At 37.8% G+C, this 23,154-nt stretch overlaps 1 protein-coding gene across 2 annotated transcripts in view; it reads right to left on the bottom strand.

Annotated features, from left to right (window-relative positions):
• tafa5l (TAFA chemokine like family member 5, like) overlaps window positions 1–23,154 on the bottom strand; it is a 111,188-nt gene that overhangs the window by 71,178 nt on the left and 16,856 nt on the right. For both annotated transcript variants that reach the window (XM_030140027.1, XM_030140026.1), the window contains exon 2: window positions 5,512–5,661. In XM_030140027.1, coding sequence (XP_029995887.1) covers window positions 5,512–5,661 — 150 coding nt within the window. The remainder of the gene's footprint in view (window positions 1–5,511; window positions 5,662–23,154) is intronic.

The following is a 23,154-nucleotide window of genomic DNA, read 5'->3' as shown; positions in this document are numbered from 1 at the left end:
GGAGTTACAGTGTTTAGTGATACTGAAAATTGCAGTTACCTTTCAACTTATTGCAAATGAAACAGTCTGAGAAAAAAACATAATCCAGCTCCTGCGACTGTTGGAAATCTATCAGATGACACAGACTTTGTCTAATCACAGGTATATTTCAGACATGTCAAGAGCTTACAACTGTTACTGAAAGCTGTATTTACTGACCACTGATCAGATTTCCTCTTCTGTTCTTACCCATGGCTCAACACAGAAGAATGGAAAACAGTCTCTTTTCCAAACCACAGTGAAATAGCATCAGGTAATCTATGTCTATGTGGAGTCTTCTGATTTACATGGGTTCTTTTTGGGTGCTCAGCATTCTCCCACCATCCAAAGACAACCACTTTAATAGGTAAACTGGTCAATCTAAATCAGCCATAGTTGTGAATGTGAGAATGAATGGTTGTTTGTCTGTATATATCAGGACTGTGATGACCAGGGTTTACCCCACTTTTGCCTGTTAGAAGCTGGAATTAGGCTGTGACCCTCCTGAAGACTAAGCAGATCAGAAAATGATTGAATGAATGATTTGGACTGAGAGGAGAGAGCTGCATGACAGACTTCACATAAGTCACCTAGTTAGTGATTAAGTTTTTAGCATTTGCTCACTCATCATTACTTGCCCCTCTTCAACTTGACCCTTCTGTCCAGATATGATCACTTCTGGAGCCTAAAAGATAATATGGCCAAAATCAAAATGCAAACTCAAGGCTTTAAAACAGCTTTCAACAGCTTCTTTCAAACTATCTATGTGTGCAACACTAGCTACTGTATGCTTAGTACCTTAATGTTAGGTACCACCCACACTAATAGAACAGAGTAAAGGAAAATGAGAACCTATTCTGAGCTATTGTAGAAACATGGCAGTGCAACAGTGTTGGACCATTTCCTTTGTAGATATAAAGAGCAACAAAAACATAGTGATTCATACTTCTCCAAGTAAAAGGTTCTTGGTTCAATTCCTGGTCAGCCTTTCTGTCACAATTTGTGAATGTTTTTCCCTTGTCACGTTTTTCTACTGGCTTCCCACATGATCCAATGCCAATAAGTGTCCTTGCTCAAGGTAATGGCTTAGAGGAAATGCAGCCCTAACCCTGCTAAGATGGGTCAAATGCAGAGAATGCGTTTCCTGAAGAGGAAGATAATGTGAACTTCACTAATGAAAACACATGAGATATTATATGCCGTTTGTGTAACTAGATTACTCCTCAATCTCTGAAAATCTTACACAATACACCTCTATTATGTTAAAGCACATGTAAACAGAAAGAAAGTTTTGCATCTCATGCAATATGGAACAACCTCACTTGAGGCTTGTGATGATAGATATCATTTCAGCTGTCAGTGAAAAGCCTTTAAATGAGCCTGGGAGCAACAGGTTCCATCTTTAATGCACTTGCTATTAATGGAGTGTAGGGCATGGTGCAGCGGGAAGCCAGTAATAATCAATTTCCTGCTGCTGTAATCATAGTTCTCTCTAAGTTAATTAGCATCTGGTGAGTATTACAGAGAGGCGACTGCAGAGAGACTGAGGTGGTTAAAAGCGGTGTAGGAAGTGTGACACCAGCCGAGGGACTGTAGGGCTATGGACTCCAAGCAGGGCTATTAGATTAAGGCCAACATGAGTCATGGAACTAATCGGTGCATCTGATGTGTGATTGTACTATTGCGAGATCCAATCAACACTGCAGATGGTCTGTGTCAACGCCGCCCCCACCAACCCTACCCCCCTGCCACCATAGTTCTCTCATCCCTCCCATCACTCTCTCTTAGATATAGTCCAATAACACAGAGAGAGTGGCTTCAAAGTATAAAATCTTATCTCCAAAGTGGCTGAGCACCACACTGTCTCCATTACCAGTGATCTTTATTCAGCTGGAGTATATTAAAAACACCGGTGGAGGAGGAAAATTCAACATGATACACCCTGAGGACAAGCAGAGAGGCACAAAGTGATTACCAATTTGCAGACATCACACTGGCTGATGGAGGATGGCCTAACTCAGACAACCAACCACACAGTCACCAATTGAGAAGACATCAAAAAGGCAGACACGCAAAGTGATTATTGATTGCCTGGTTAAACAACCAAATTACATCAGCAGTTGCTTTTAATGAAGGAAGGAGGAAACCCATATGTTTTGTCCAAGTTTGGGTTTTTTTTTGGCAATTGCACTTTGTTGCTGCTGTTAAAGCTTGACATTAGGGAAAATGGCCTTAAAGACACAATACTGAAAACAAACTCCAGTTTTATAGCAGAAGCCACCATCCTCATCCCGGGCTTTAAATTACTCTCACACACATAAGGAGCTCTTTCACTACTTAATGTTCACTCTGACACAAACCTAATATTTGCTACTGTTGTTAGTGTGAATGAGGAGCAATCAGCTGGCTGGGGCTATTATCGTGAAACAAAGGGCTGGGCGATATGGGAAAAAAATCATATCACAATAATTTTCTTCATATCAGACAATATTGATATGTATCACGATATAAATCAAACCACTATTAGCTGTGAAGACATCAGAAGGTTATTTTTGATTTAAATATGATTTATTTTCCGTCAGAGGTTGAACATGACAGATGTGCTGAAGAAAACATTATACAACTGTCTCAGATGAATAAAACAGGTTATATTTAAAACAGAGTTCTCAGTCACATTTTCTCCTGAGGGAACAGTCAGTGTTGTCGCTACCTGATCTGTACCCAGAAAGCAGACTGGTACCCCACAAGCACTAAGCACAGAGAAACACATCTACACGTTACATCTACTGTTATTATGTTTACATTTAATAAAATATACATTGTGGTTTTAATTGAACTGATTCCAGATGTTCCTTGAATTGAAATAAAATCCTACTTGAACAGAAAAGACATTCTGTTCGAAGAGACTGCTATGAGAAATGCAGATGCAACATAGCCCTAGAACCATTGACACCGATTGATTATTTAAACACAAACTGATAATCAAAAAAAACCACAAAACTTGTCCAGTGTTTTTTTTTTATTGATTTTGCAACACTACCACGATACAGTGATCCACTAAAAAGTAAGAATATTAATGAATAACATATTAATAATAAGAATTATTATTATTATTATTATTATTATTATTATTATTGTTATTATTACATTAATTAATCTTAGGGCAGAAATTTTTATAAACTGACAACATTCTCTGCTGAAAAAGAAAAAAAACTGTCACTCAAGTTCTTAACTTAAAACTAACAGATGTAACATGTGAACCTCCTGAAACTGCCGTGAATTTCATGCAGTGGCGGCATATTGTTTTTATATACAGGGTTATTCAAAAAGAATGAACTGATTTCATTATGCAATATTTTAATAAGGAAAAGCAATAGAAAACTTTAGCCAAGTCCCAAGTATTCTACTCACAATCAACTTTTATTTCCTGTCTTACAAATGTTCAATGTGGCCAGTACCTGCAGCATGGGCAACATCAACGCAATAAGAGAATTCCTCCCAGATGCATATCAGCAAATCACAATCCACTGAGTTGATCACTGTTGTTATTCAGTGTTTAAGGTCATCGAGGCAGCCATTCAAAACTTAGATAAGTCCTTCTTCAAATGGTCACCAACTCATTCCACGACGATGCTTGAAAACTGAAGCAATGCGTCATGAAATCGGTTAATTTTTTTTTTTAATACCCTGTATTATTGTTATATTAAGAGTTACATATGCATTGTCACTATGGCAGTGTGCCATAAATCGTAAAGCAGAGAGAAATGCGCATGTGGAATGAGCTGTAAATGATAATGTTGAATGACGGATGTGACGCAATTTCGCGGATGTGGGGTACCGATCTGGTTTCTGGGTACGGATCGGGTAGCTACACTTATCTCCCGCTGCAGCCCAAACATTAGCGTGTGTACTGCAGCTGGCTCTTACACCTGTGCTGTGTATGTCAACCTAACTTAATGTGGCTCTAGCGTGATTGGTTTGGTTTTAGCAACAACTGAAATGCAATCTTGAGATTTCAAAAGTGCAGAGCAACTGCACTCATGGATTGTGTCTTTTGCAGATGCAAAACTGGTACAAATGAGACAAAACTATTGTGCACATTGCACAATCAGCCACAAGGGTTAGAATTCACTGCAAACTGTGCTGCCAAGCAGATAGCACCAGTGTAATTAACATGCATACTAATGTCTTTTGAGAGCTGCAGAACACACAATTTTAATATACCTCAATCAGTCTGCTGCCATTAAAGTTACAGCTGCTGCACTGTTGTGAATGGATACAGTCTCTTTTGTAGTTCAGAGATACTGCCACACACATCTATCTGTAATACCAAACAGAATATCCGTAACATTTCTGAAAAAATCAAAGATATAGTCAGTGACACGTAATAGTCATACATTAATCAAACATGTTTCAGACCTGAACTATATTAATAGCTGATGCCTATTTCATTGGACATTTCAGTTGATTATGCATTGGACTGACTGTGGAGAGCTCTGTCTGCACGTCTCTTCACAATTTGAGGGTTTTTACAGTTTCACTAGTTGTCATGATGGATCTGTGGCTGAAAAGCAGAGGAATCTCTGACACAAAAAAATGTTTATGGACATATTTTGCCAGCATATGATAAGCATCAAATCTTTTGTGAACAGGCCCCTAAAATGGAGCAAATTGCAGGCATGTCTAAAATAAAGTTCCCTGTTCAGTAAGTGGGTGCAATCCATTCTCTGTAGATTTGGCCCTATATGGACAACATTTGGCTAATGTTACCTGGGAAATGCTATCGTCAACAAACAATCAACACCCAGAGCTGAAAAGTCTCCAAGGCAACCTTAATGTATGCACATGAGAAGGTAAACAATACTTACTAATACCAGATATAACTGTGTGTCATGAAAAATAAACACATAACAATCCTTTATATATTATAATAATATTGAGACCAAATATAATTGAACTAGCACTGTTTACCAGATTACCTACTTTGTCACTAACAAACAAAAAACAATTCAGTACCCTTGGTACAGCTACATTTAAGTTAAACTGAATGTTAATAGCAACTGTTTTACTGCTTGTTTATCCAGGGTGGATGATCAACTTTTTATTTACCACTGCATCAGACTTTGAGTTATGAGTTTAGATTGCACAAGCAAAAATCCCTGAGCTCACATTGTGTATATTAAAAAGAGATCTTGTTTCACACAAAATAAATGTACAGTGCAGAAGTCTAGTTAAAACACTTCTCCTGGGTGAATAATAAAGTAGTCTGAGACAGGAAATTATTAAATTGACAATGTGCAGACAAATGGTAGACTAAAAACCCCAGTATGAGGGTTTGACCCACTGCCAGAGTGGTGTTGTCCAGGTGAGAGAATATTGTCTTTAGTGGGAAGATTTATGCTTTTATGAACTAAATTAAACTCTGTGGGACCAACTGTAGCCCTCCCTTTTCATGTTCTTGGAAACAAAAGATGAAATGCTCATTGAACTCACCATCTACACATGCCGGCCTTGCTCTGGTGGTCCCAGCGATCTGGCCTCTCCGGCAGGCGCAGCGGGCCGTCTGCCTAGCGATGGTTCGTCTAGGGACACTGCTGTCTCTGTTGAGCATCACTATTTCACAGGTTCCCACCGCCAACTGGCCTGCCAAACACAGTGATGAGGAACAAAGTACATCATTTGAGCATAATGAGACTGTAATGAACACATTACAAAGGAGCAACTGGGTTTGGAAAGCACAGAGTGAAACACTGAACAGTTTAATACTCTCAAGTTACAGTCTGGAATAGAAAATAGCAAACAAATTCAGTTTTAAAACTCCCTGTTCAGTTATGTTTATGGATGGATGGATGGATGGATGGATGGATGGATGGATGGATGGATGGATGGATGAAACAAAATTGAGCAAGCTTGTTGCATGGTCATTCATTTGTTAATTTGGTAGTAGTTGTGTGCACTTATTTTGGTCCCATTCTTTTGCTCCTCTTAACTCTTAAACACTCTGCTCAACAGCCTCTCCAGATTTTGGATTTGAATACTGAATTATTCAGTGAAATATGGACCACTGGCTCCAGTTTATCAGATGATTTGGTGAGATGCCATTGCCTGCACTCCTACAAGTGTTCAATTTTCAATCCCAGAAAGTTCAGCTCTACTGAGTCTGCAAATGGACAGCATGTCTTAAACTCATGATCACCTTGCTCAGAAATCTCTGTGCGTATGCTATTCTTAAGCCTCTGTCCAAGCACAGAAAATTACTTCAGAGCTCTCCAGGCATTACAAATTGATGGATGGCTCTCACAGTAGAGACCTGTGGTTAAGCAGTTTTTAAAGTTTGTTAAAAATGTGATCTCTTAATTAGTTACACAAACCGGAGATACAGGAGTACTTTAGCATAAAATGGGCAATATTTTTTTCCCCTCTTAAAATATCTAGGACTACATTTTCTTCATCATTGTAATTCTTTAACATCAGGGGAGATAACAAAGTTGATAAAACAGTTTCAAAACTTTTTAATGAACATTTTTAGTCACATGATCAAATGAACATGATTCTAATTGTAATCCCTTAAAATATTTAGTATGATTCAATTAATTTATTTAAGCCAGTAATTTTAGCAGCAAGAGATTACTTTGTAGCTGGCACTGAGTACAAAAACAATAAGCCTGTAATCTTGTCAACTCTTCTCAAGGTTGACCTCCTGAGTTTTGGACAGAGGTGAGTTGAAATTTCCCAACAGCTATTGCCAAACAAAAGAACAGTATCACTGATGTTTCTGATGTTTTGATTTCTTAGATGAACTTCCTGTACGGCCTTGTGAGTCTCATTGAGCATTGAATGTTGCACCAGCAGATTTATTTTCTCATACTCTTTTGAAATCTTTAGGCAACATATTTAATTGACTTTTATTCAGACTGTCTTGGTCTATTTGAGGGACTCACACTTAATAGTCTTGTGTTTTGTAGATAAACAAATTTTTATCGAGTAAATTGCTTTGGGATTTCTGTCGCTTTCAAAAACAAATGGAAGAATAAATATTTACCCCACATCCCAAAGGGCAGGCAAGGGGTATTGTTTTTGGTTTGGTCTGTTTGTTTCTTTGTTCACACTCTAGCAGCAAAACTAGTGGTTGAATTCATACCAAATTTGGTTTAGAGATTGCCAGTGATCCAGAATAGATCTGATTACATTTTGGGAACACTAGGTCAAGGATCAAATTTTGAAGAATTTGCTTATAATGGGCAAAATTTCAAATATCTGTAGCAGCAAAACTTTTTGTTGAATTCATACCAAATTGTATTTATAGATTGCCAGTGACCCAGAATAGATATCATTACATTTTGGGAAAAGCAAGTCAAAGTTTAAATTTTTAATTAACTCTTTTAATCTTTTTTTTTTTCCCCATGTACTCATGATGAGCAAAATTTAAAATGCCTGTAGCAGCAAAACTATTTGTTTAATTCATACCAAATTGGGTTTTGAGATTACCAGTGACCCAGAATAGATGTGGTTACATTTTGGGGAAAGTAGGTAAAAGTTCACATTTTTTCTGAATTTTTTGAATCCCATTTACTTATAGAGGGTGAAACTTCAAATATCTATAAAACATCAATTTTGTTTCAGTTTACTTCAAACTTGGCAAATATATAGAGGCAATTGATATACTGACATCACCACACACATAGACATGATGACATCAGCTGGATCGATGCTAAAATAAGCTACAATACGTGTGAGGGGCAGGGTTTGTTGTGCCTGGCACCACTTGTTGAGTTTATGTAGATGACATTTTGTGTATTGACACCATTATTTAAAATTCAATGGATGTTTTGTTACAGGTGAAATTGTAAAGAATGAATTCATATTAATGAACTGAAATGTGAGTAAAATCTGAGCCAGTTTGAACTCAGCACATAATACAAATGCATATAAAGTTTACAGAACTACCTTAAAATGTATCTGCTAAGGGCTGATAAGTATTATACGAAAAAGTAAAAGTGTGGTAATCCCCTTCAACTCTGCAGTGATGTGGAGATGAGTTTCCTCTTTCTCCCCTTTATTGAATGGAGAGCTGCCAGTGAAAGCCATTCAGGCTCTCACTGAAATAAAATCAGCACAGAGAAGGTAGATTGGAGACAAGGCAGTGCTGCTGTTCCTGTAAGGTCACTCCCTGGCATTCTCAAACCATCACTCCTTTATACTGCTGCTTCTACTGCTTCCCAAGAACCTCAAAGGTTCATTAAGTGACGTGCTAACTGCTCTATACCATGAAATGACTGTAATAACGACAAAGGTCGACAAAGGTTGTTGATCAACACAAATGACACATAAAATCACTTCAGCGGCTGCAGAGGCTTCAAAGTTTGATAAGATACTAAAAGGCAGCCCGCACTGAGAGCGTTTTAATGCCACTTACTCAACTCCAGAAAACAGATGAGCTTCCATTTTAACCCTTTCATGCATGAATTATGAGAACCTTAATTAAGTTTTTTTTTTCTGAGTGTTTTTATTCCTCTAGGTATTAAAAAAAACAATGCAATTGACATTTTTTATGAACCTATTTTTCATGGAGCTGCAAAAATATCCATTCAGCTGGACACCATGCTATTTAATTTTTGAAGCAAAGAAACATATTTACTGATATACTGTGTGAAAACTATGAAATAAAAACATTTTTAATGCAGCTAATCTGATGTTTTCTCACATTTCAACATACACTAATACAGGTCATTACTCACTTCATGGAGATAATATGCAAAAAAGAAGCCATTTTGTTAAAAAAAAAAAAAAAAATGTTAATTACAGTCTAATAACAAGAACAAGCACTTGATTTACTCTCAAACATGTTAGTGCAGATCAGGTTTATCAAGAACAGCAAAGTTACAGTAATGGTATGAATTGCAGTGTATGGGATGATGCATAAGCGTCCACTGTGTTGGCTGATATGGAACTAAAACAACAAAATATACAAATATACAAGAGAACAGCTGTAGAATAGATGTCCACTGTAGTGACCACTATGCATGAAAGGGTTAATATATTATACTGATGCATGGTTGTTTTTTGTCGATTTTTGGGAGTGCTGAAGCACCCCTAAATTGATTCCCAGCACCCCTAAAATATTTTAAGGTTGCTGAAATTTCTTATTTACTTTATGTGCATTCTTAACATGCTAGAAAAATGTCAAAACCATATACAGTACATGGTTGAAATGTAATATTTTAACAACAAAAATACAGCACCCCCCACCTTGTCTCGAAAATGGTTTGATCCATGACTCAGACTCTGAGGCTTCACCTGTATAGAGCAGTGCACACTGGCGCTGCCTTCCGGAGTTGGGGTACAGTAGTGTTGTTAGTGCCTGGTTTAAACCAGGACATGTGACACATTTCTATACTTCTACCACTTAATACCAAGACATTATTATCATCACCAGTCCCTATTTTTGCTGCATTGAAACATATAGCACTGTTTATGTTGTTAGGTAGGAGTTAGCTGATGTTTTTTCAACCTAGGAAATGTTCCAGGTGGTTCAGTCAAACCTCTGTCCTCTGTTTTAACTTGGACTGAGAGAAGCTGCTGTTGTGTCTTGTGCATGTGTTCATATTAAAGACAAGGGGTTACTGTCTTTATGTAACTGGCTAACTGACTGGATGCCCATTAACTCCTATTGCGTGTGTGTGTGTGTGTGTGTGTGTGTGTGTGTGTGTGTGTGTGTGTGTGTGTGTGTGTGTATGTGTGTGTGTAAACAGACAGACAGACAGACAGACAGCCTCATCATGGACATATGATTGTTTTTTTCTACAAAAGAGCCAGATTCAGGTAAGAGTGTAAGATCAACTCATTTAACCTAATTTTCCACAGCAACCAAATATTCCATTACAATGATGTTTTAAGTTGAATAAATGTACCAGTTCATAGCTCTTATTAGATATAAAACACGTTTGGTTATTTGCCTTTTAGTTAAAGCACTAAGAGAGAGAGGGGAGCAGAGAGACACTTAACATATACACTGGTCTACAATTTTTTAGAAATTATCTGCCTCAGAGATCAAATGTTCAAGGTTCAAGGTTCAAGGTGACTTTATTTATACCCATGGGTACGTATTTTAATCAGATTATTCGGAAAACAATTGACAAAAGTGCTGGTTTGCTGATGTTTTCCAGATATATGATGAAGTGTTACTACACATATATATTGGTTTATGTACATGTATACAGCAGATTTATAAATTCCACTGATAGAACCTGTAAAGTGAATGTATTGTCATGTGCAGACAGTGTTTTGAAGTAGATCTGGTAGCTCTGAGACTAATATTCCTCTGGAGTTAAACCCATTCTCTCATATATGCATATGTTGAGGAGCTGTTGTATGTGGTTATTGTTTATTTCTTTTATGATTTCAATCCATTCCTCTTTTACTGTGGCTCAGCATTTAAATAACTTTTATCAGATTTAATGGTTTAGTCACAGAGTTTCCCCCTACCCAAAAAATGTTTGTTTGTTTGTTTGTTTCTTTCTTTCTTTCTTTCTTTCTTTCTTTCTTTCTTTCTTCTTTCTTTCTTTCTGCTTTTCTTTCACAAACGTGGGAATGAAGGTCTGAAATTGCTTTAAAATGTACAAAACTGTGAAATTTCTTTTGCCTGGCCAGATAGCACACTGGGTGTTCCACACCCCTAAACCTCTGATCCTAGAATCACCCCTGCACTGATATCAGTCTTAACTCTTTGTGAAGAGTGAAGTGCAATGATAAATATATAAATCCTTTTCAATGACTGCTTTTTGAGCTTATAAATACAAAACTTCAAATCACTACTCACTGCATTTTCTTGAGCCTCTTTTTTCTCTCTTTTTGGTCTGTTTGTTTGTAAAGCGTCGTTGAGTGTCCAAAAAAATGCTATTTAAGTGTGATGTATTATTCTTATTATTATTATAAAAGGCATCTTGAGGGACTGATCCAAGCTAACAGCCATTAACTTAAGAGTTTCACTACAACAAGAATAACGGTGGTGGAAAAATTACACATGTTCTTCATTCAAGGAGAAATAGAGCTAATTGTGTGTAAGACAGACAAAAGCACAAGTACAGATTCAACTTCTTTGTACATGCAAAAGTGGAAAAAAAAGACTCTGAAATGTACTCAAAATATGAATGTCAAAGTAGATATCAGAAGGACATTTCTGGTGGCTTTTTGTATGATGTAAACTGAAGCTCAAGTCATATATTAACATAATCTGAAGACTATAAAGCCATTCTAACAAATCTATATACTGAAACAGTCTAGATAAATAATGATTATCTTTTCTACAATGTGCAAATTAGTTTTTAATGTCAGTGACTGATCTTGAAAATAATGAGACCTTTTCTTCATAATCGAGTTTCCTGTATTTTTCTGGTCTTTTATGTCTTCCTTGTCGATTAAGTGATGGATTTACCAAGGGATCGTTGTCTTTTCTGTTTGCTATTGTTCCATCCATTTACGATGTGAAAGCGTGGAATGATGCAAATCCCTTAAATGCCTTAAAATCAAAGCAATGTGTTTGTTTAATATTTGTACTAAAATGTAACAAGAACCATAAATTCGGTCAGTTGTGGCCACTGTCCTTGCATCCTCATCCGTTGATGCAGTTCTTTCAGTTACTAGCTGTTATGGACACCCAGCTCCAATCAGTCCATCCTCAAGTCCTAGTGAATGCTCGTGTGAAATTAGAAAAAAAATCCCTCTAGGTATTTCTGGGATATCCTGCTCATGGACAGACATGGACAGGTCACAGCAGCCTTGAACTTTGACACTTGGACAATGAAATGGTTTGTGCTCATTGACCATTTTGTGCAAATGTTGCAGAAATTCAAATATCACACTGCAGCTCCCATAACTGTGATATTTTGGCTTTACTTTTCCATGTCAGCATGAAATAATATCATATAATCTGTGTTTTTGATGAGGATATAGAAATGAGAGCTGCAGAAGGGAGGTGTGCATTTTAAAATTCAAGCTTTTTCTATCCTGCATTTTTAAGCACAATAACAAAGTGTCTTCTGCACTTTATATCAACATTGCACTATTGTCACATCTGTTGCTGTTTGGTTCCATTATGCACCTTCTCATCTCATAACCATTATCATTACTGTATTGCACTACTGCTGCTACTGTAAATAGATTGACATGTACACTTTATATCCTGTTATAGTTTACTCTTTATACTGTATATTTATTCAGGATATACTTTATATCCTGTTATAGTTTACTCTTTATACTGTATATTTATTCTTATTCTATTTTTACCTTTTGTTTTTTTAATTCATGACATTGAACAATGTGAGAGAGAAACAGTATCTCAATTCTCTGTATATTTATGCATCTAGTGAATTGACATTAAAGAACCTTTGAATCTTTGAAGTGATTGTACTTTACTTCCCACCTCTGCAAAAAAACAAAAAAAAAAAAAACAATAGTGATTGTTTTCTGAGTCCAGAAAATATTTGCTGTTTGTCCACCAAGGGCAGACAGGTTTCTAAGTGTGCTGCTGACAGACAGTTGGTTTTAAGACTGAGAGGCAGAGGTCAGATTCAAAGTGAAGACTGATGCTTCTATAAGACAAATGCACCTTTCATATCTGACTTTTGATGGGGACTCTCTGGAAGTATTACAGCTAGTGTTTTGAAAGAAGGCTAAAACATTTTCAGACAGATTCTTGTGGATTTATGGGTCTCGACACAGTAATGCCTAAAGTATAATGCTCACATCTGCATGCCAACACACTCACAATGATAATACTAATATTTGAGTTTGTTGGAAGTCATCCATCAGTAACTCAGATCTTTTCCTCAACACTAATGATAACAATGAATTCCTGTACAGTTTCAAGCAAATCTATAACCCATTCACTAAAATAAAATGTGCTGATATACGATTCTGCAAACTATGGATAGTTTACCCTAATGTCAAGGTGATTTCAACTTTGCATCACTTGCTCCGCTTTTGCCTTTCTTCAACAGGGAGAAGGAGTGGCTGTGCTGGGTTGGACTGGGTCACCACATTTCTCACTGACTCTCCCAAATGTTTAAGGCGCCGTTTACACATAGCCAGGGATTTTGTAAGCAGAGATGTTTGTCTGTGTTGGTGCCTATTGTTTACGCTACAATGATGGGCACTTGCACAGTAAAAGAAGGTTTCTAATAACTCCAGCCAAAGTGGAGATTTCTGCAAATTTCCGTGTTCGTGTTTGTGTGTAAATACAGGGAGACGCGAAAACGGAGATTCTCAGACGGATGAAGGAAATACTCCACCAAGTTCACATGTGACGATACAGTTCAGAGGAAGAGGAGCTAACAAGTGAAGTTACAAAGATTAAATGAGAAAATGAGTAAGTTTGCTAGCGAATGTTAGCATCTTAGCTATGTAGCACCAACTACAGCTGCTTAACAGGATCTTTGTGTATTTACGTGATATAAAATGAGGCTTTCATGAGGTGTTTCCACATTGTCATACTTCATATTTTGTTTATTTAATTTGTTTAACCTTTATCTGTTCTGTCCAGTTCAGTAGAAGGTAAATTACATCATCATTTATGTCCGTGGACAGCAGATTTCATGAACTAAAGACAAAACATAACTGAAAAACAGCTGTTAACGACCACAGAACTAACACAGTTCGACTCAGAGTTCAAACCCTTTTTCATCCCCTCTGTCACATCAGAAAAGCAGTTTGTGATTGTAAGTTAAGTCACCGGCTAAACCATTTGCATTGCATTGTATTGGTTACACGTCTCAGACGCGGAACCAGGATGGGGATGTACCCATAGGTTCATAGCAGAAGTAACGTTTCGTTGTGATTCTTTTCAGGATGCTGATTGGTTAATGGTACTCATTCATCCCACTACACTGCCATCTACAGGCCTGGTATGCTCCTGACGGTATAGATATACAAGGGCATAGAAACGCAGAGTTTACCGAAAATGATCACGTCTCAATGTTGTTTTTTTTAAACAGAGAGGGGGAAATATCCATTAAAAAAAATACCCCACTACCTATTAACATAGCCTTAGTTTAGCTCATACACATCTTGAACTTTTAATGACTAACTTTAAAGGCTTGTGACTATACTACAGAGAATCCATAAATGACCCTTCAAAAAAAAACAAAACAAAAAAAACACACCATAAAAACAGATAAATTAGTCAGTGCTTGAAAGGAAAGTTGTTTTACTATTTTGTGTATCACATATATCTTATAGCCTATATCTTAGTATAAAAAGTATCAAGCAAATACATGTGTTAGATCAATGTAGTAATAAAACGTACAGTCCTTTTCCTCTGAAATACAGAGGACATAGCATCATTCTGATCAGTCCACTCTAGCACTAGTATATTGGGTTATCTATGTCAGCTAATAACCTGTGTAAAAAACTGTGTAAAACCAGACTGAACCCGACCCTGTCAACAAAAAATGAAATATATCTAAAATAGACTGGCCTAAGAGCACAGTCTTAGTTACTAAACTCAATTGGCTCAGTCCACTCATCAGTTATACTCCTCTTCATAGGGTGTTTTCACACAGGGTACTCAAATCTGTATCATACTTGGATACGTTCGTACGTACGTATAATGTGGAACTCAGAAGAAGACAAACCCTTATCTATCTGTTAGCCTGTTTGAGGCAAAGTGAAGAAGAGCGACCTTTGTTGTCCCTGATATATCACCAAGTGGTTAGGTTGATAAGGCGAGCCCATGCCACACGGATACGAGGCTTTTTAAGGTGACAACTGGAGCACCATCTATGGTCTAGTGGTGACTAACCCACTTCTGTTGTCGGAGTGGTGATTAGGTCACTTCCGGACTCGGGCATGTATTGCATCCACACGGCAACGTACCGTACTCAAGTACAGGCAGTCCGGACCCAGGACTACCTTCTCAACTGGACTCATGCACAGTACTCAAGCACAGAACAGCTGCCCTCACATGGACAAATTTAAGCGGACTTTGGGGTCCAGCATACTCAGGTACGGACTGGAGTACACTGTGTGAAAATGCCCATTGTCTCTGGAGTTGGTAGGTGATGGTATTACAGGAGGGGAGGGGGGCAGGAGGCTTAGTTGGCGAAGAAAGCCTGGATGTATTATTAGGACTGGAATCTGGACCTCAAAATGGCACATTTTGTTTTAAACAAATGAACAGAAAGCTACTCATTTGAACATAAGATGAAAGTAAAAGTTTCTGGCTTCTGCATTATCCCTTGCATATGCAGATATAGGCCCACTGCATACATTTTGTGCCTTCTTAAGGAGTTGGGAGGTGGCTAGACCAGATCCAAAATTGCCTTTATGGACAGCCCCTCACTCACATCCAGCTTCACTCAGTAACTCTCCTCACTACTTCATATGACTCAACAGCACTATCCTGTATAAAAGGAAAGCAGGTAATGGCAACCCATTATGACTTACTATATTAATTGCTAGTTCCTACTACAATATAATAACTGCTTATTTATTTACTTCACTGTGCGTGTGTGACCATGTGTCTCAACAGTGATACGAGTGAATGGATTTGTTACTGGACTACCACAAAAAAAAGAAATGTTTCAAAAGCGTTTTTTCATATTACATTTTACTATCAGGTTAACATGTTTAAGTTACCAATAGACAATCTTTGTCTTAATTATATATTATATATATATATTATAATGCATCCTGCGACAAACAACCAAGCCAAGGTCTTTTTACTCATGGTGTGCACACTTCACCATTGTGAATCATTAACTATTTCAGTCTGTTTTGAGCGATTCCTTAGAGTAGGGTACGACCCCCAGGGGGCGTTTGGACAATGTCGGGGGAGCATTTTGAGTGAGGAAGCTGAGAGGGGGGCACTCAGGCACAAATGGGGTGACTAACACCAGTCACTGTATATATATCAGAACAAAATTGGCTCATTTGAATATGAAATGAGATAAAACTATGTATTTTGGGCATTATTAGAAATACCAGCACTGCTGGTGCTCTCGTTTTACTACTACTGGGTTGTTATCTCTATTGCAGTGCCCATAAACAAATTCCTATGCAGCGCTGACTAAGCGCTGAGCGCTCTAGAATCTTTGGGCAGAGAGAGGTTGATGGCTCCTGACGGCTGACAACAGCTAAACCTGGCTTCACAGGTTAAAACACATCCACATCCAATCAAAATATTCACAAGCACAGTTATGTATAAAAAGTTTAATACTGAAACTTAATCAAACAACATGGCAGAAAGCTAGACAAAGTGCAGGCAGTATAGTGTCGATTACATTAACTTTGGCTTTATTCTCTCACCTATAAATGTTCATCTTCTGATGTGGCTGCTTTGCGAGCAAGTTTTTTCTAGTGAAGTGATGAAACCCTCACTTTTAAAGGATCACTTGAATAAAATACATCCTGAAAAGGCGTCTAGGGATGAGGCTCATTTCCAGGCCCTCAAGGAGAAGCACTCGAAACGGAGCATTTCCGACCTGATCGCTCGGAAGGTAAACCAGACAGAGACTGGGTTAGAGACCTCGTACAACATCTCTTTATTAATAATAAAGTCTGGCTCACTGTTTACAGTGGGAGAGAGGCTGGTTCTTCCTGCAACTCTCCACCTTCAGTTAAATAGTGGTTAATTTAAAAACCTGGATCATACATAGGCCTACATATGCTTAATTGAGTGCGCCACTGAACACATGTTATTAGCCAATTGGGCCATGTTGTTCATTTGATTGGTTGATGATAAAAATGTGTGTCTTAATTTGTTTAAATGCACAAATACATACAACAGTTTCACACCATCTCCAAGTGTTGTAATAATATATATTTTCCTTCACTGATTTTCATTCCAGCTTAACTGAAATGGGTAGGCTATACATAAAATAAATTAATTTATATTGAATTTGATCATGGACAATGTTCCAAAGACCTGGTAGCATCTCAGCACAATAGCCTAGGATATCCACTTGAGGTCTTTCCTCAAAAATAGCCTACATTATTATTATTATACTCATATATATAATTATACTCAGAAACATTTCCAACACTTAGACAACTATTAGTATTGTTATTATTATTATTATTATTATTATTATTATTATTATTAAGAAGAAGAAGAAGATTCTTATTACCATCTCCATCATTAGGCATGTTAATAGCCCCCATTCTTTTGGTGAGGGGGGGCGAGGGGCGGCACGAGGCTAATGATGAGGTAAGGGGGCATTTGTTCAAAAAAGGTTGAGAGCCACTGCTTTAGAGTCTGTCAGCACTAAAGGTGTACAGTTGTTTTACTTCAACCTAGAGAGCTTATGTATCAACAAGATATGGGCATTAGTGACAATGTTATGCTCACTTTGCCATAATACATTGTTCTGTTTATCATCTTGACAACTCAGTTTCTAATGTTATGTTATTTAAATGGATTTTGGGTAGGGATGTCCGATATTGGCTTTTTTGCCAAAAACCGATATGCCGATATTGTCCAACGCTTAATTTCCGATTCCGATATCTACCGATATCGCTGCCGATATATGTGGGATATTAAACTAATTTTAGGTAACATCACATATCTCCTGTCATGGAATTAACACATCATGCCTAATTTTATTGTGATGCCCCGTTGGATGCATTCTCAAATGCAACAAGGCTTTCAAAATGTAAACACTGTCTGTGCAAAGAATACATACTTCAACTTAACTCTTTCCCTGCCAGAGCATTTTCCAGTGAGTTGGTAGCCAGCGCCAGCCTTTTTGGTCATTTTCACTAATCTTTGGAGGCTGACTGAAAATGTTGTGTTAGGAGTATGTGAACACTGAATACATCAAAAGAAAGAACAGAACTTCAACTTTTAAACTCAAGAAACGATTTTATTCTATCTTTATTCGTTCATGAGATATGAAGATTTGAATATTGGTCATTTTCAGGAAAAAAACTGAATTTTGAGCAAAAAACTGAGAAAACTGCATTTTTTTTTCAAAGATATTGATTTTCAAGATAAAATTGATTTCCTATTTACATTTTTGACTCTTTCTCATTTACCAACAGTAACACTGTATTCAAAATCACAAAATAAAATAATAATAACAACAATAATAATAACAAACAGCTCTAAGATATCCCATCATTCCACAAAATATTAGAGGAATCTACACCAAACTTTAGACCAAACATCTTCTAAAGCACCAGGTTCCTTCTAAACTTTACACATTTACATACATCAGTTATAAGTCTTCCACATAGTAGTTTAGTTTTTTGATTATAAACACTTCAATATTCCTCATTTCAAGAAAAAAAGAAACAAATTTACTAAATACTGTAGATTTCTGGCCTTTTGGCTGTACCACATCCTCCTGTTGGCCTACCTGCTGTGTTTGATCTGTAAATAATTATATGGACATCTAGTTATTTATCTATGTATGAATTTATGTATTTATTTATTTATACTAAAGCCAAATCAAACAGTGTCTTCCCTGTGTCCCTGCTGACATTCTACAGCTGAATATGTTCTGTGTCCTCAGTCTGAATCTGAACTCACTCTAACAGATGAACACTAGCTGTCCTTTGTCTTGTCCCATGTCTGTGTGTCTGTCTTCTCCTTGAATGTCCTCTATAAATGTCTCTTTTCTCTTCCTCCTGTCTGTCATTTTCTCAGTGTCGCTCCGTGCCCCCCCGCATCTCCGTGTCAGACCTGAGCCGCTCCGTGTTTCCCGTGTTCCGTGTCCATCTCCCTCACCTTCTATTTCTCCGTTCCTGTCTCTAAATGCTTCTTCTGTGGCTCCATCATATATTGAATTGTCAGACTCTGTCTCCATGATCATCTTTAAGGCTTTTGAAACTGCACGCGGTTCCTGCACAGTCTGCACTTCCTCATTCAGTGACTGCCGCTGGATGCGTTGCCATGGGATACGGAGACTCCAGTGCAAAAACATTAAACCCGGTCTGTCATTTTTCCGAAAAAGCTGCTTAATTGTTTGTTTTTGGACTAAGGAAAGTAATTCACACAATCCGCAACAGCTTCAAGTGTAACAGTGAAAACACGGAGTGACGGAAAATCTCATCATTGGTGGAGAAAGAGTTAAGTTGTGGAAAAAATGCCATCTTTATTTATTTTCGCTCCCTCCCTCCATGAGTCTATTAGTGTGGCTACTCTACTGTACAATTTTGAAAACTGCACATTTCTTTCAGCTACAAACAATGCTTCATTTACGCGTCGGTAAATGCCGGTGAAATCAAGGCATTATTTTATCGGTTTTAATAATAGGCAAAAAAACCGATACCGATATTCACCGATATTACATTTTTATGCCAATATCGGGCCGATAATATCAGTGGGCCGATATTATTGGACATCCCTATAATCATTACATCCCTATAACCGACAAAGTCATGTATTCACAAATTCTCTTCTGAGTAACACCTGACTATGATTTAGGCTTTTAAATAAAATTCTTACCTTGAGCAGTCTGTGGAATCACAAAAACAGCCAGCTCTTTTAGTAACTGCTATGTACATGAAATTTCAAAACATTATCCATGCTATACTGCCCTGCCTGCCCTCTCTCAACCAATCAACCACCCCTCACCTAACATTTTTTCTGAGGCGAGTCCCTGCTTAGATGATAGAGATGCCATCAGATATCAGCACCCTATGCCATGTTTCAACACTGTGCAGATGAATAGGCTTCATGCAATAAGGCTGCAAGATAGGAATGGTAAGGCAGGGGAGTGGAGTATAAGTGGGGAGCAGTGTTGGGTGGTTGGGGGCTTTGTAAATTGCCCTTAGCCAGGGCTAGCGCTCCATCAAATATCCAAGAGTTAATTCATGTGACAGCAGGTTTCTGTCACTCAGCAGCGTGAATATATTTGGCCTCATCTCTTTTTCACATGATGAAATGGGCATATGGCTGCTGCAGTGGGTTTCCCTCACTTCCAGCCAAGTGAGGGATGGTGCCCTGATGTCATCTAAATTCTGGATCCCAACGCAAACCGCATTTAGAAGGCTACGAGATGCCAATACACAACGCAAAGATTAGCTCTTCGCTCTGACTGACAGCCTGATGACCTTATCACTGAATCACAACACTATACAAGTGCAAAGTGGCAACACAGGGTTTCAAAAACACCCCTTAGAGCAAAGATGTGATTGCGCGCTCTACATATCAGCACTTAGACCACCAAACTACAGGTGCACATCTATCTTAATATCTGTGCTGAAATAAGCTGCTCCAAGTCCACATTTGCTTTGATTTTCTCCACATTCTCTTGAGTGTCATTGTAGGGGTAAGAGGTGGCTTTAGCAGTATAACATGTACCATGAAAGCTGTTACTATGAATATAGGCAAGCAAGACTTTGATTAGTTAAAGGTGCCCTGCCACACAAAACCATTTTTACTTGTATTTTGTCAAATATGTCAGGTTCATTGGTGTTTGTGTTACATAGTGAATTTGAAAATTAACCGCTACCTCCTCTGACTGCTATTGTCACTGAAAAGAAATAAGCGGAGAAATCAGGTCAATTAGAAAAACTGGTCAGTGTGACGTGTTAATGCCTGAGCTCATTACTTTTCATGAGCTCGCCCTGATGAGACCACACCCACAGAATTCATCTAGTTCAGTGACAGCAAGCTGGGGAGCCATAAAGTGGGGTTAAACATGACAAATTCACAGGGCCCAGCAGTGGAGGGGGGCCCAGTGTATACAGGTTAGAAGTTGTGAAAGGTCCACCACACAAGAGAGGCATAGAAGCCGGGAGTCAGACGTTGAAAGCATGTTAAGTTTCACTTTCATTTCCACCAGTTCCTCTACTTGTTGCGCAGGGTAAAAGATGCTGAAAAGCCAGGCTCTCATTGGCTAGCTGTTAGCCAATCAGAGTCAATCAGATTAGTGTGTTGATCATTCATGAGAAATGGTGCAATTCGAGCTGAGTCTTCCAGCAAACTTTCTATACCACATTGGAATAGCTTGAAACTTGGTAACCAAGGCCATGGTAGAACTTCAAATATTACCACAAAAGTAATGAAATACATGTGGCAGGGCACCTTTAAGAAATGACATTAGCAAACATTTAGCTGACAGTACCACACTGACACCAATTAATCAATCATCAGTCAAATTTTATTTTGTATAGCGTTAAATCATAAAAATTATCTCATGACATTTAGATATAGAGCTGGTCAAAACCTCTCTCACACACATATGCAAACTTCATGTATGGACATAAGCCGGTGTTGCAGATTGAAACTACTTATCTGCTCCTGGAGGATTCTGTTGGGTTTCTGTACATTGGCTTAGAGTCTGGTTTCGACTGGCTCGATATGTAAAGTGTCATGAGATAACTTTTGTTAAGATTTGGCGCTATATAAATAAAATTTGATTGATTGATTGATTGATTATTTGATATTCCAATGTGTGAATGGATTGTAACATATCTTTATGATTCCCTCACTCCTCTACTTTCTCTTTTGTTAAAATCAAGATAACAGTTCTCTATGTACAAAACTTGGGCTGAATGTGAAAATCCAAAAGCTGGCATTTAGATTCATTGCCATGTACTTGATGCCCTCTTCCTTCCTCTGCACCGGCAACAGTTACCATAAGCTTAGTAATGGGATCATCTACCATTATTGGCATAACATCATTCTCATTATAATAGTACAGCAGAGTCCAGTGCTATCGGTACATAATGTTTCAGATACAAACAATTTACACTGATGCTGTGTGTAATTGCAACCAAACAGTATAAACACAAGCACACGTAAATGTTACAACCAATCCCTGATGGTGGATACTAAAAACAAAAAAGGAAATGCTCTCTAGAAACTAAATTTGGCCTGAACCTTGGTATTTTATTTAATGGGATACTGATATTAGGTGATGGTAACACACCTTAACACTGGACCCTGCCTGTAATAAATGGAAAGAAGAAGTCATTTGTCAGTGCTACAGCAGAAACCTTGTAGACACCTTAGAGGTGACCCACTCCCTCTGTAGAGCTGTGATTTATTGTGAGAGAACAAAAATATAGGAATCTTTTTTTAAAAAAGGCGATTATACACTAATCAAAACATAATTATGAATATTACATTCAATTTCTCCTTGCAGATCCCTCTTCCTCCTACACTCGGAACCTTTTAACTGTATGTATACAACTCTGGCTGACCCTGGTAACGTACGCTGTGAAGACAACAACACTACACCAATCATTCTCATTAACGCTGCACATGTAGCAATTCCAATTATATGTTCCTTGTTTAGACAGTTATACTTAACAGTAAACCCTTCAATTCAATCCAACTTATCTTCACTCTTATTCGTTTCTTTAATTAAGACAATGTGGATGGATTAGTAGTTACTCCTTACTGATAAAACATCATTATCAGATTGAATAGGCAATCACAGCTGCCCCCTCTGCAGCTACTGCAGAACTGTAACCAAATTTAGAGCTGCGAGAGAGGCTTTGCTTTTCCTCGGGGAATTCGCCATAAAATTATATGGCAGCCTGCTCTGAATGAACTATGACAAGAATTCCATTTCCATATTAAAACAATCTTCCTTTATAGATTGTAATTACAGTGCTGGCCGCCAACAATTGGAGCCTGGTTTTACAATGTTTCGAGGCAAAGAAGGTCTTTGCAAACTACTGTCTCAAACAGTATTTATCAAAAATTCCTGTTAAATTAGTGAAGTTAATCATTCATGACAATATGCATTATATTTGGTATTATTCCCGACAAAGTTCAAGATATTTCCATGGAGCTGTTCCATCCTGGCTTGGCTGAAACTTCCTGGAACTGACTCTATCCAGTTTTCCTGAGAGAGCCAATCAGACTCTAATCACTACACTAGCATACAATAATAAAGTCTGAGTGATTATCTTCATCCCATTGCATGTGTCTTTCTTGGTACAAGTGCTGTTCTTGAGGACGAGAATGTAGGGCTGCCAACAAAGAGGTGCTTTAGAGAGCATGACAATCATATTAACATGTAGCAAATCAGATACGAATTCAACTGATTTTCTATGGGAGATTTAAAACATTGTGTGAGACATAATAAATATTAATGGTGCAAGTAATCAGTAGAAATTGATTCGCAGTGCCTGCAGTTATCAAATTTTTAACTGTTATGTGCATTGACTAAACACTTGCAT

This window comes from Sphaeramia orbicularis, chromosome 7 (genome assembly GCF_902148855.1).
Source record: "Sphaeramia orbicularis chromosome 7, fSphaOr1.1, whole genome shotgun sequence".
Taxonomy (NCBI): domain Eukaryota; kingdom Metazoa; phylum Chordata; class Actinopteri; order Kurtiformes; family Apogonidae; genus Sphaeramia; species Sphaeramia orbicularis.
The sequence above is the reverse complement of the archived record's forward strand: the minus strand, read 5'-3'. Positions and strand labels throughout refer to the sequence as shown.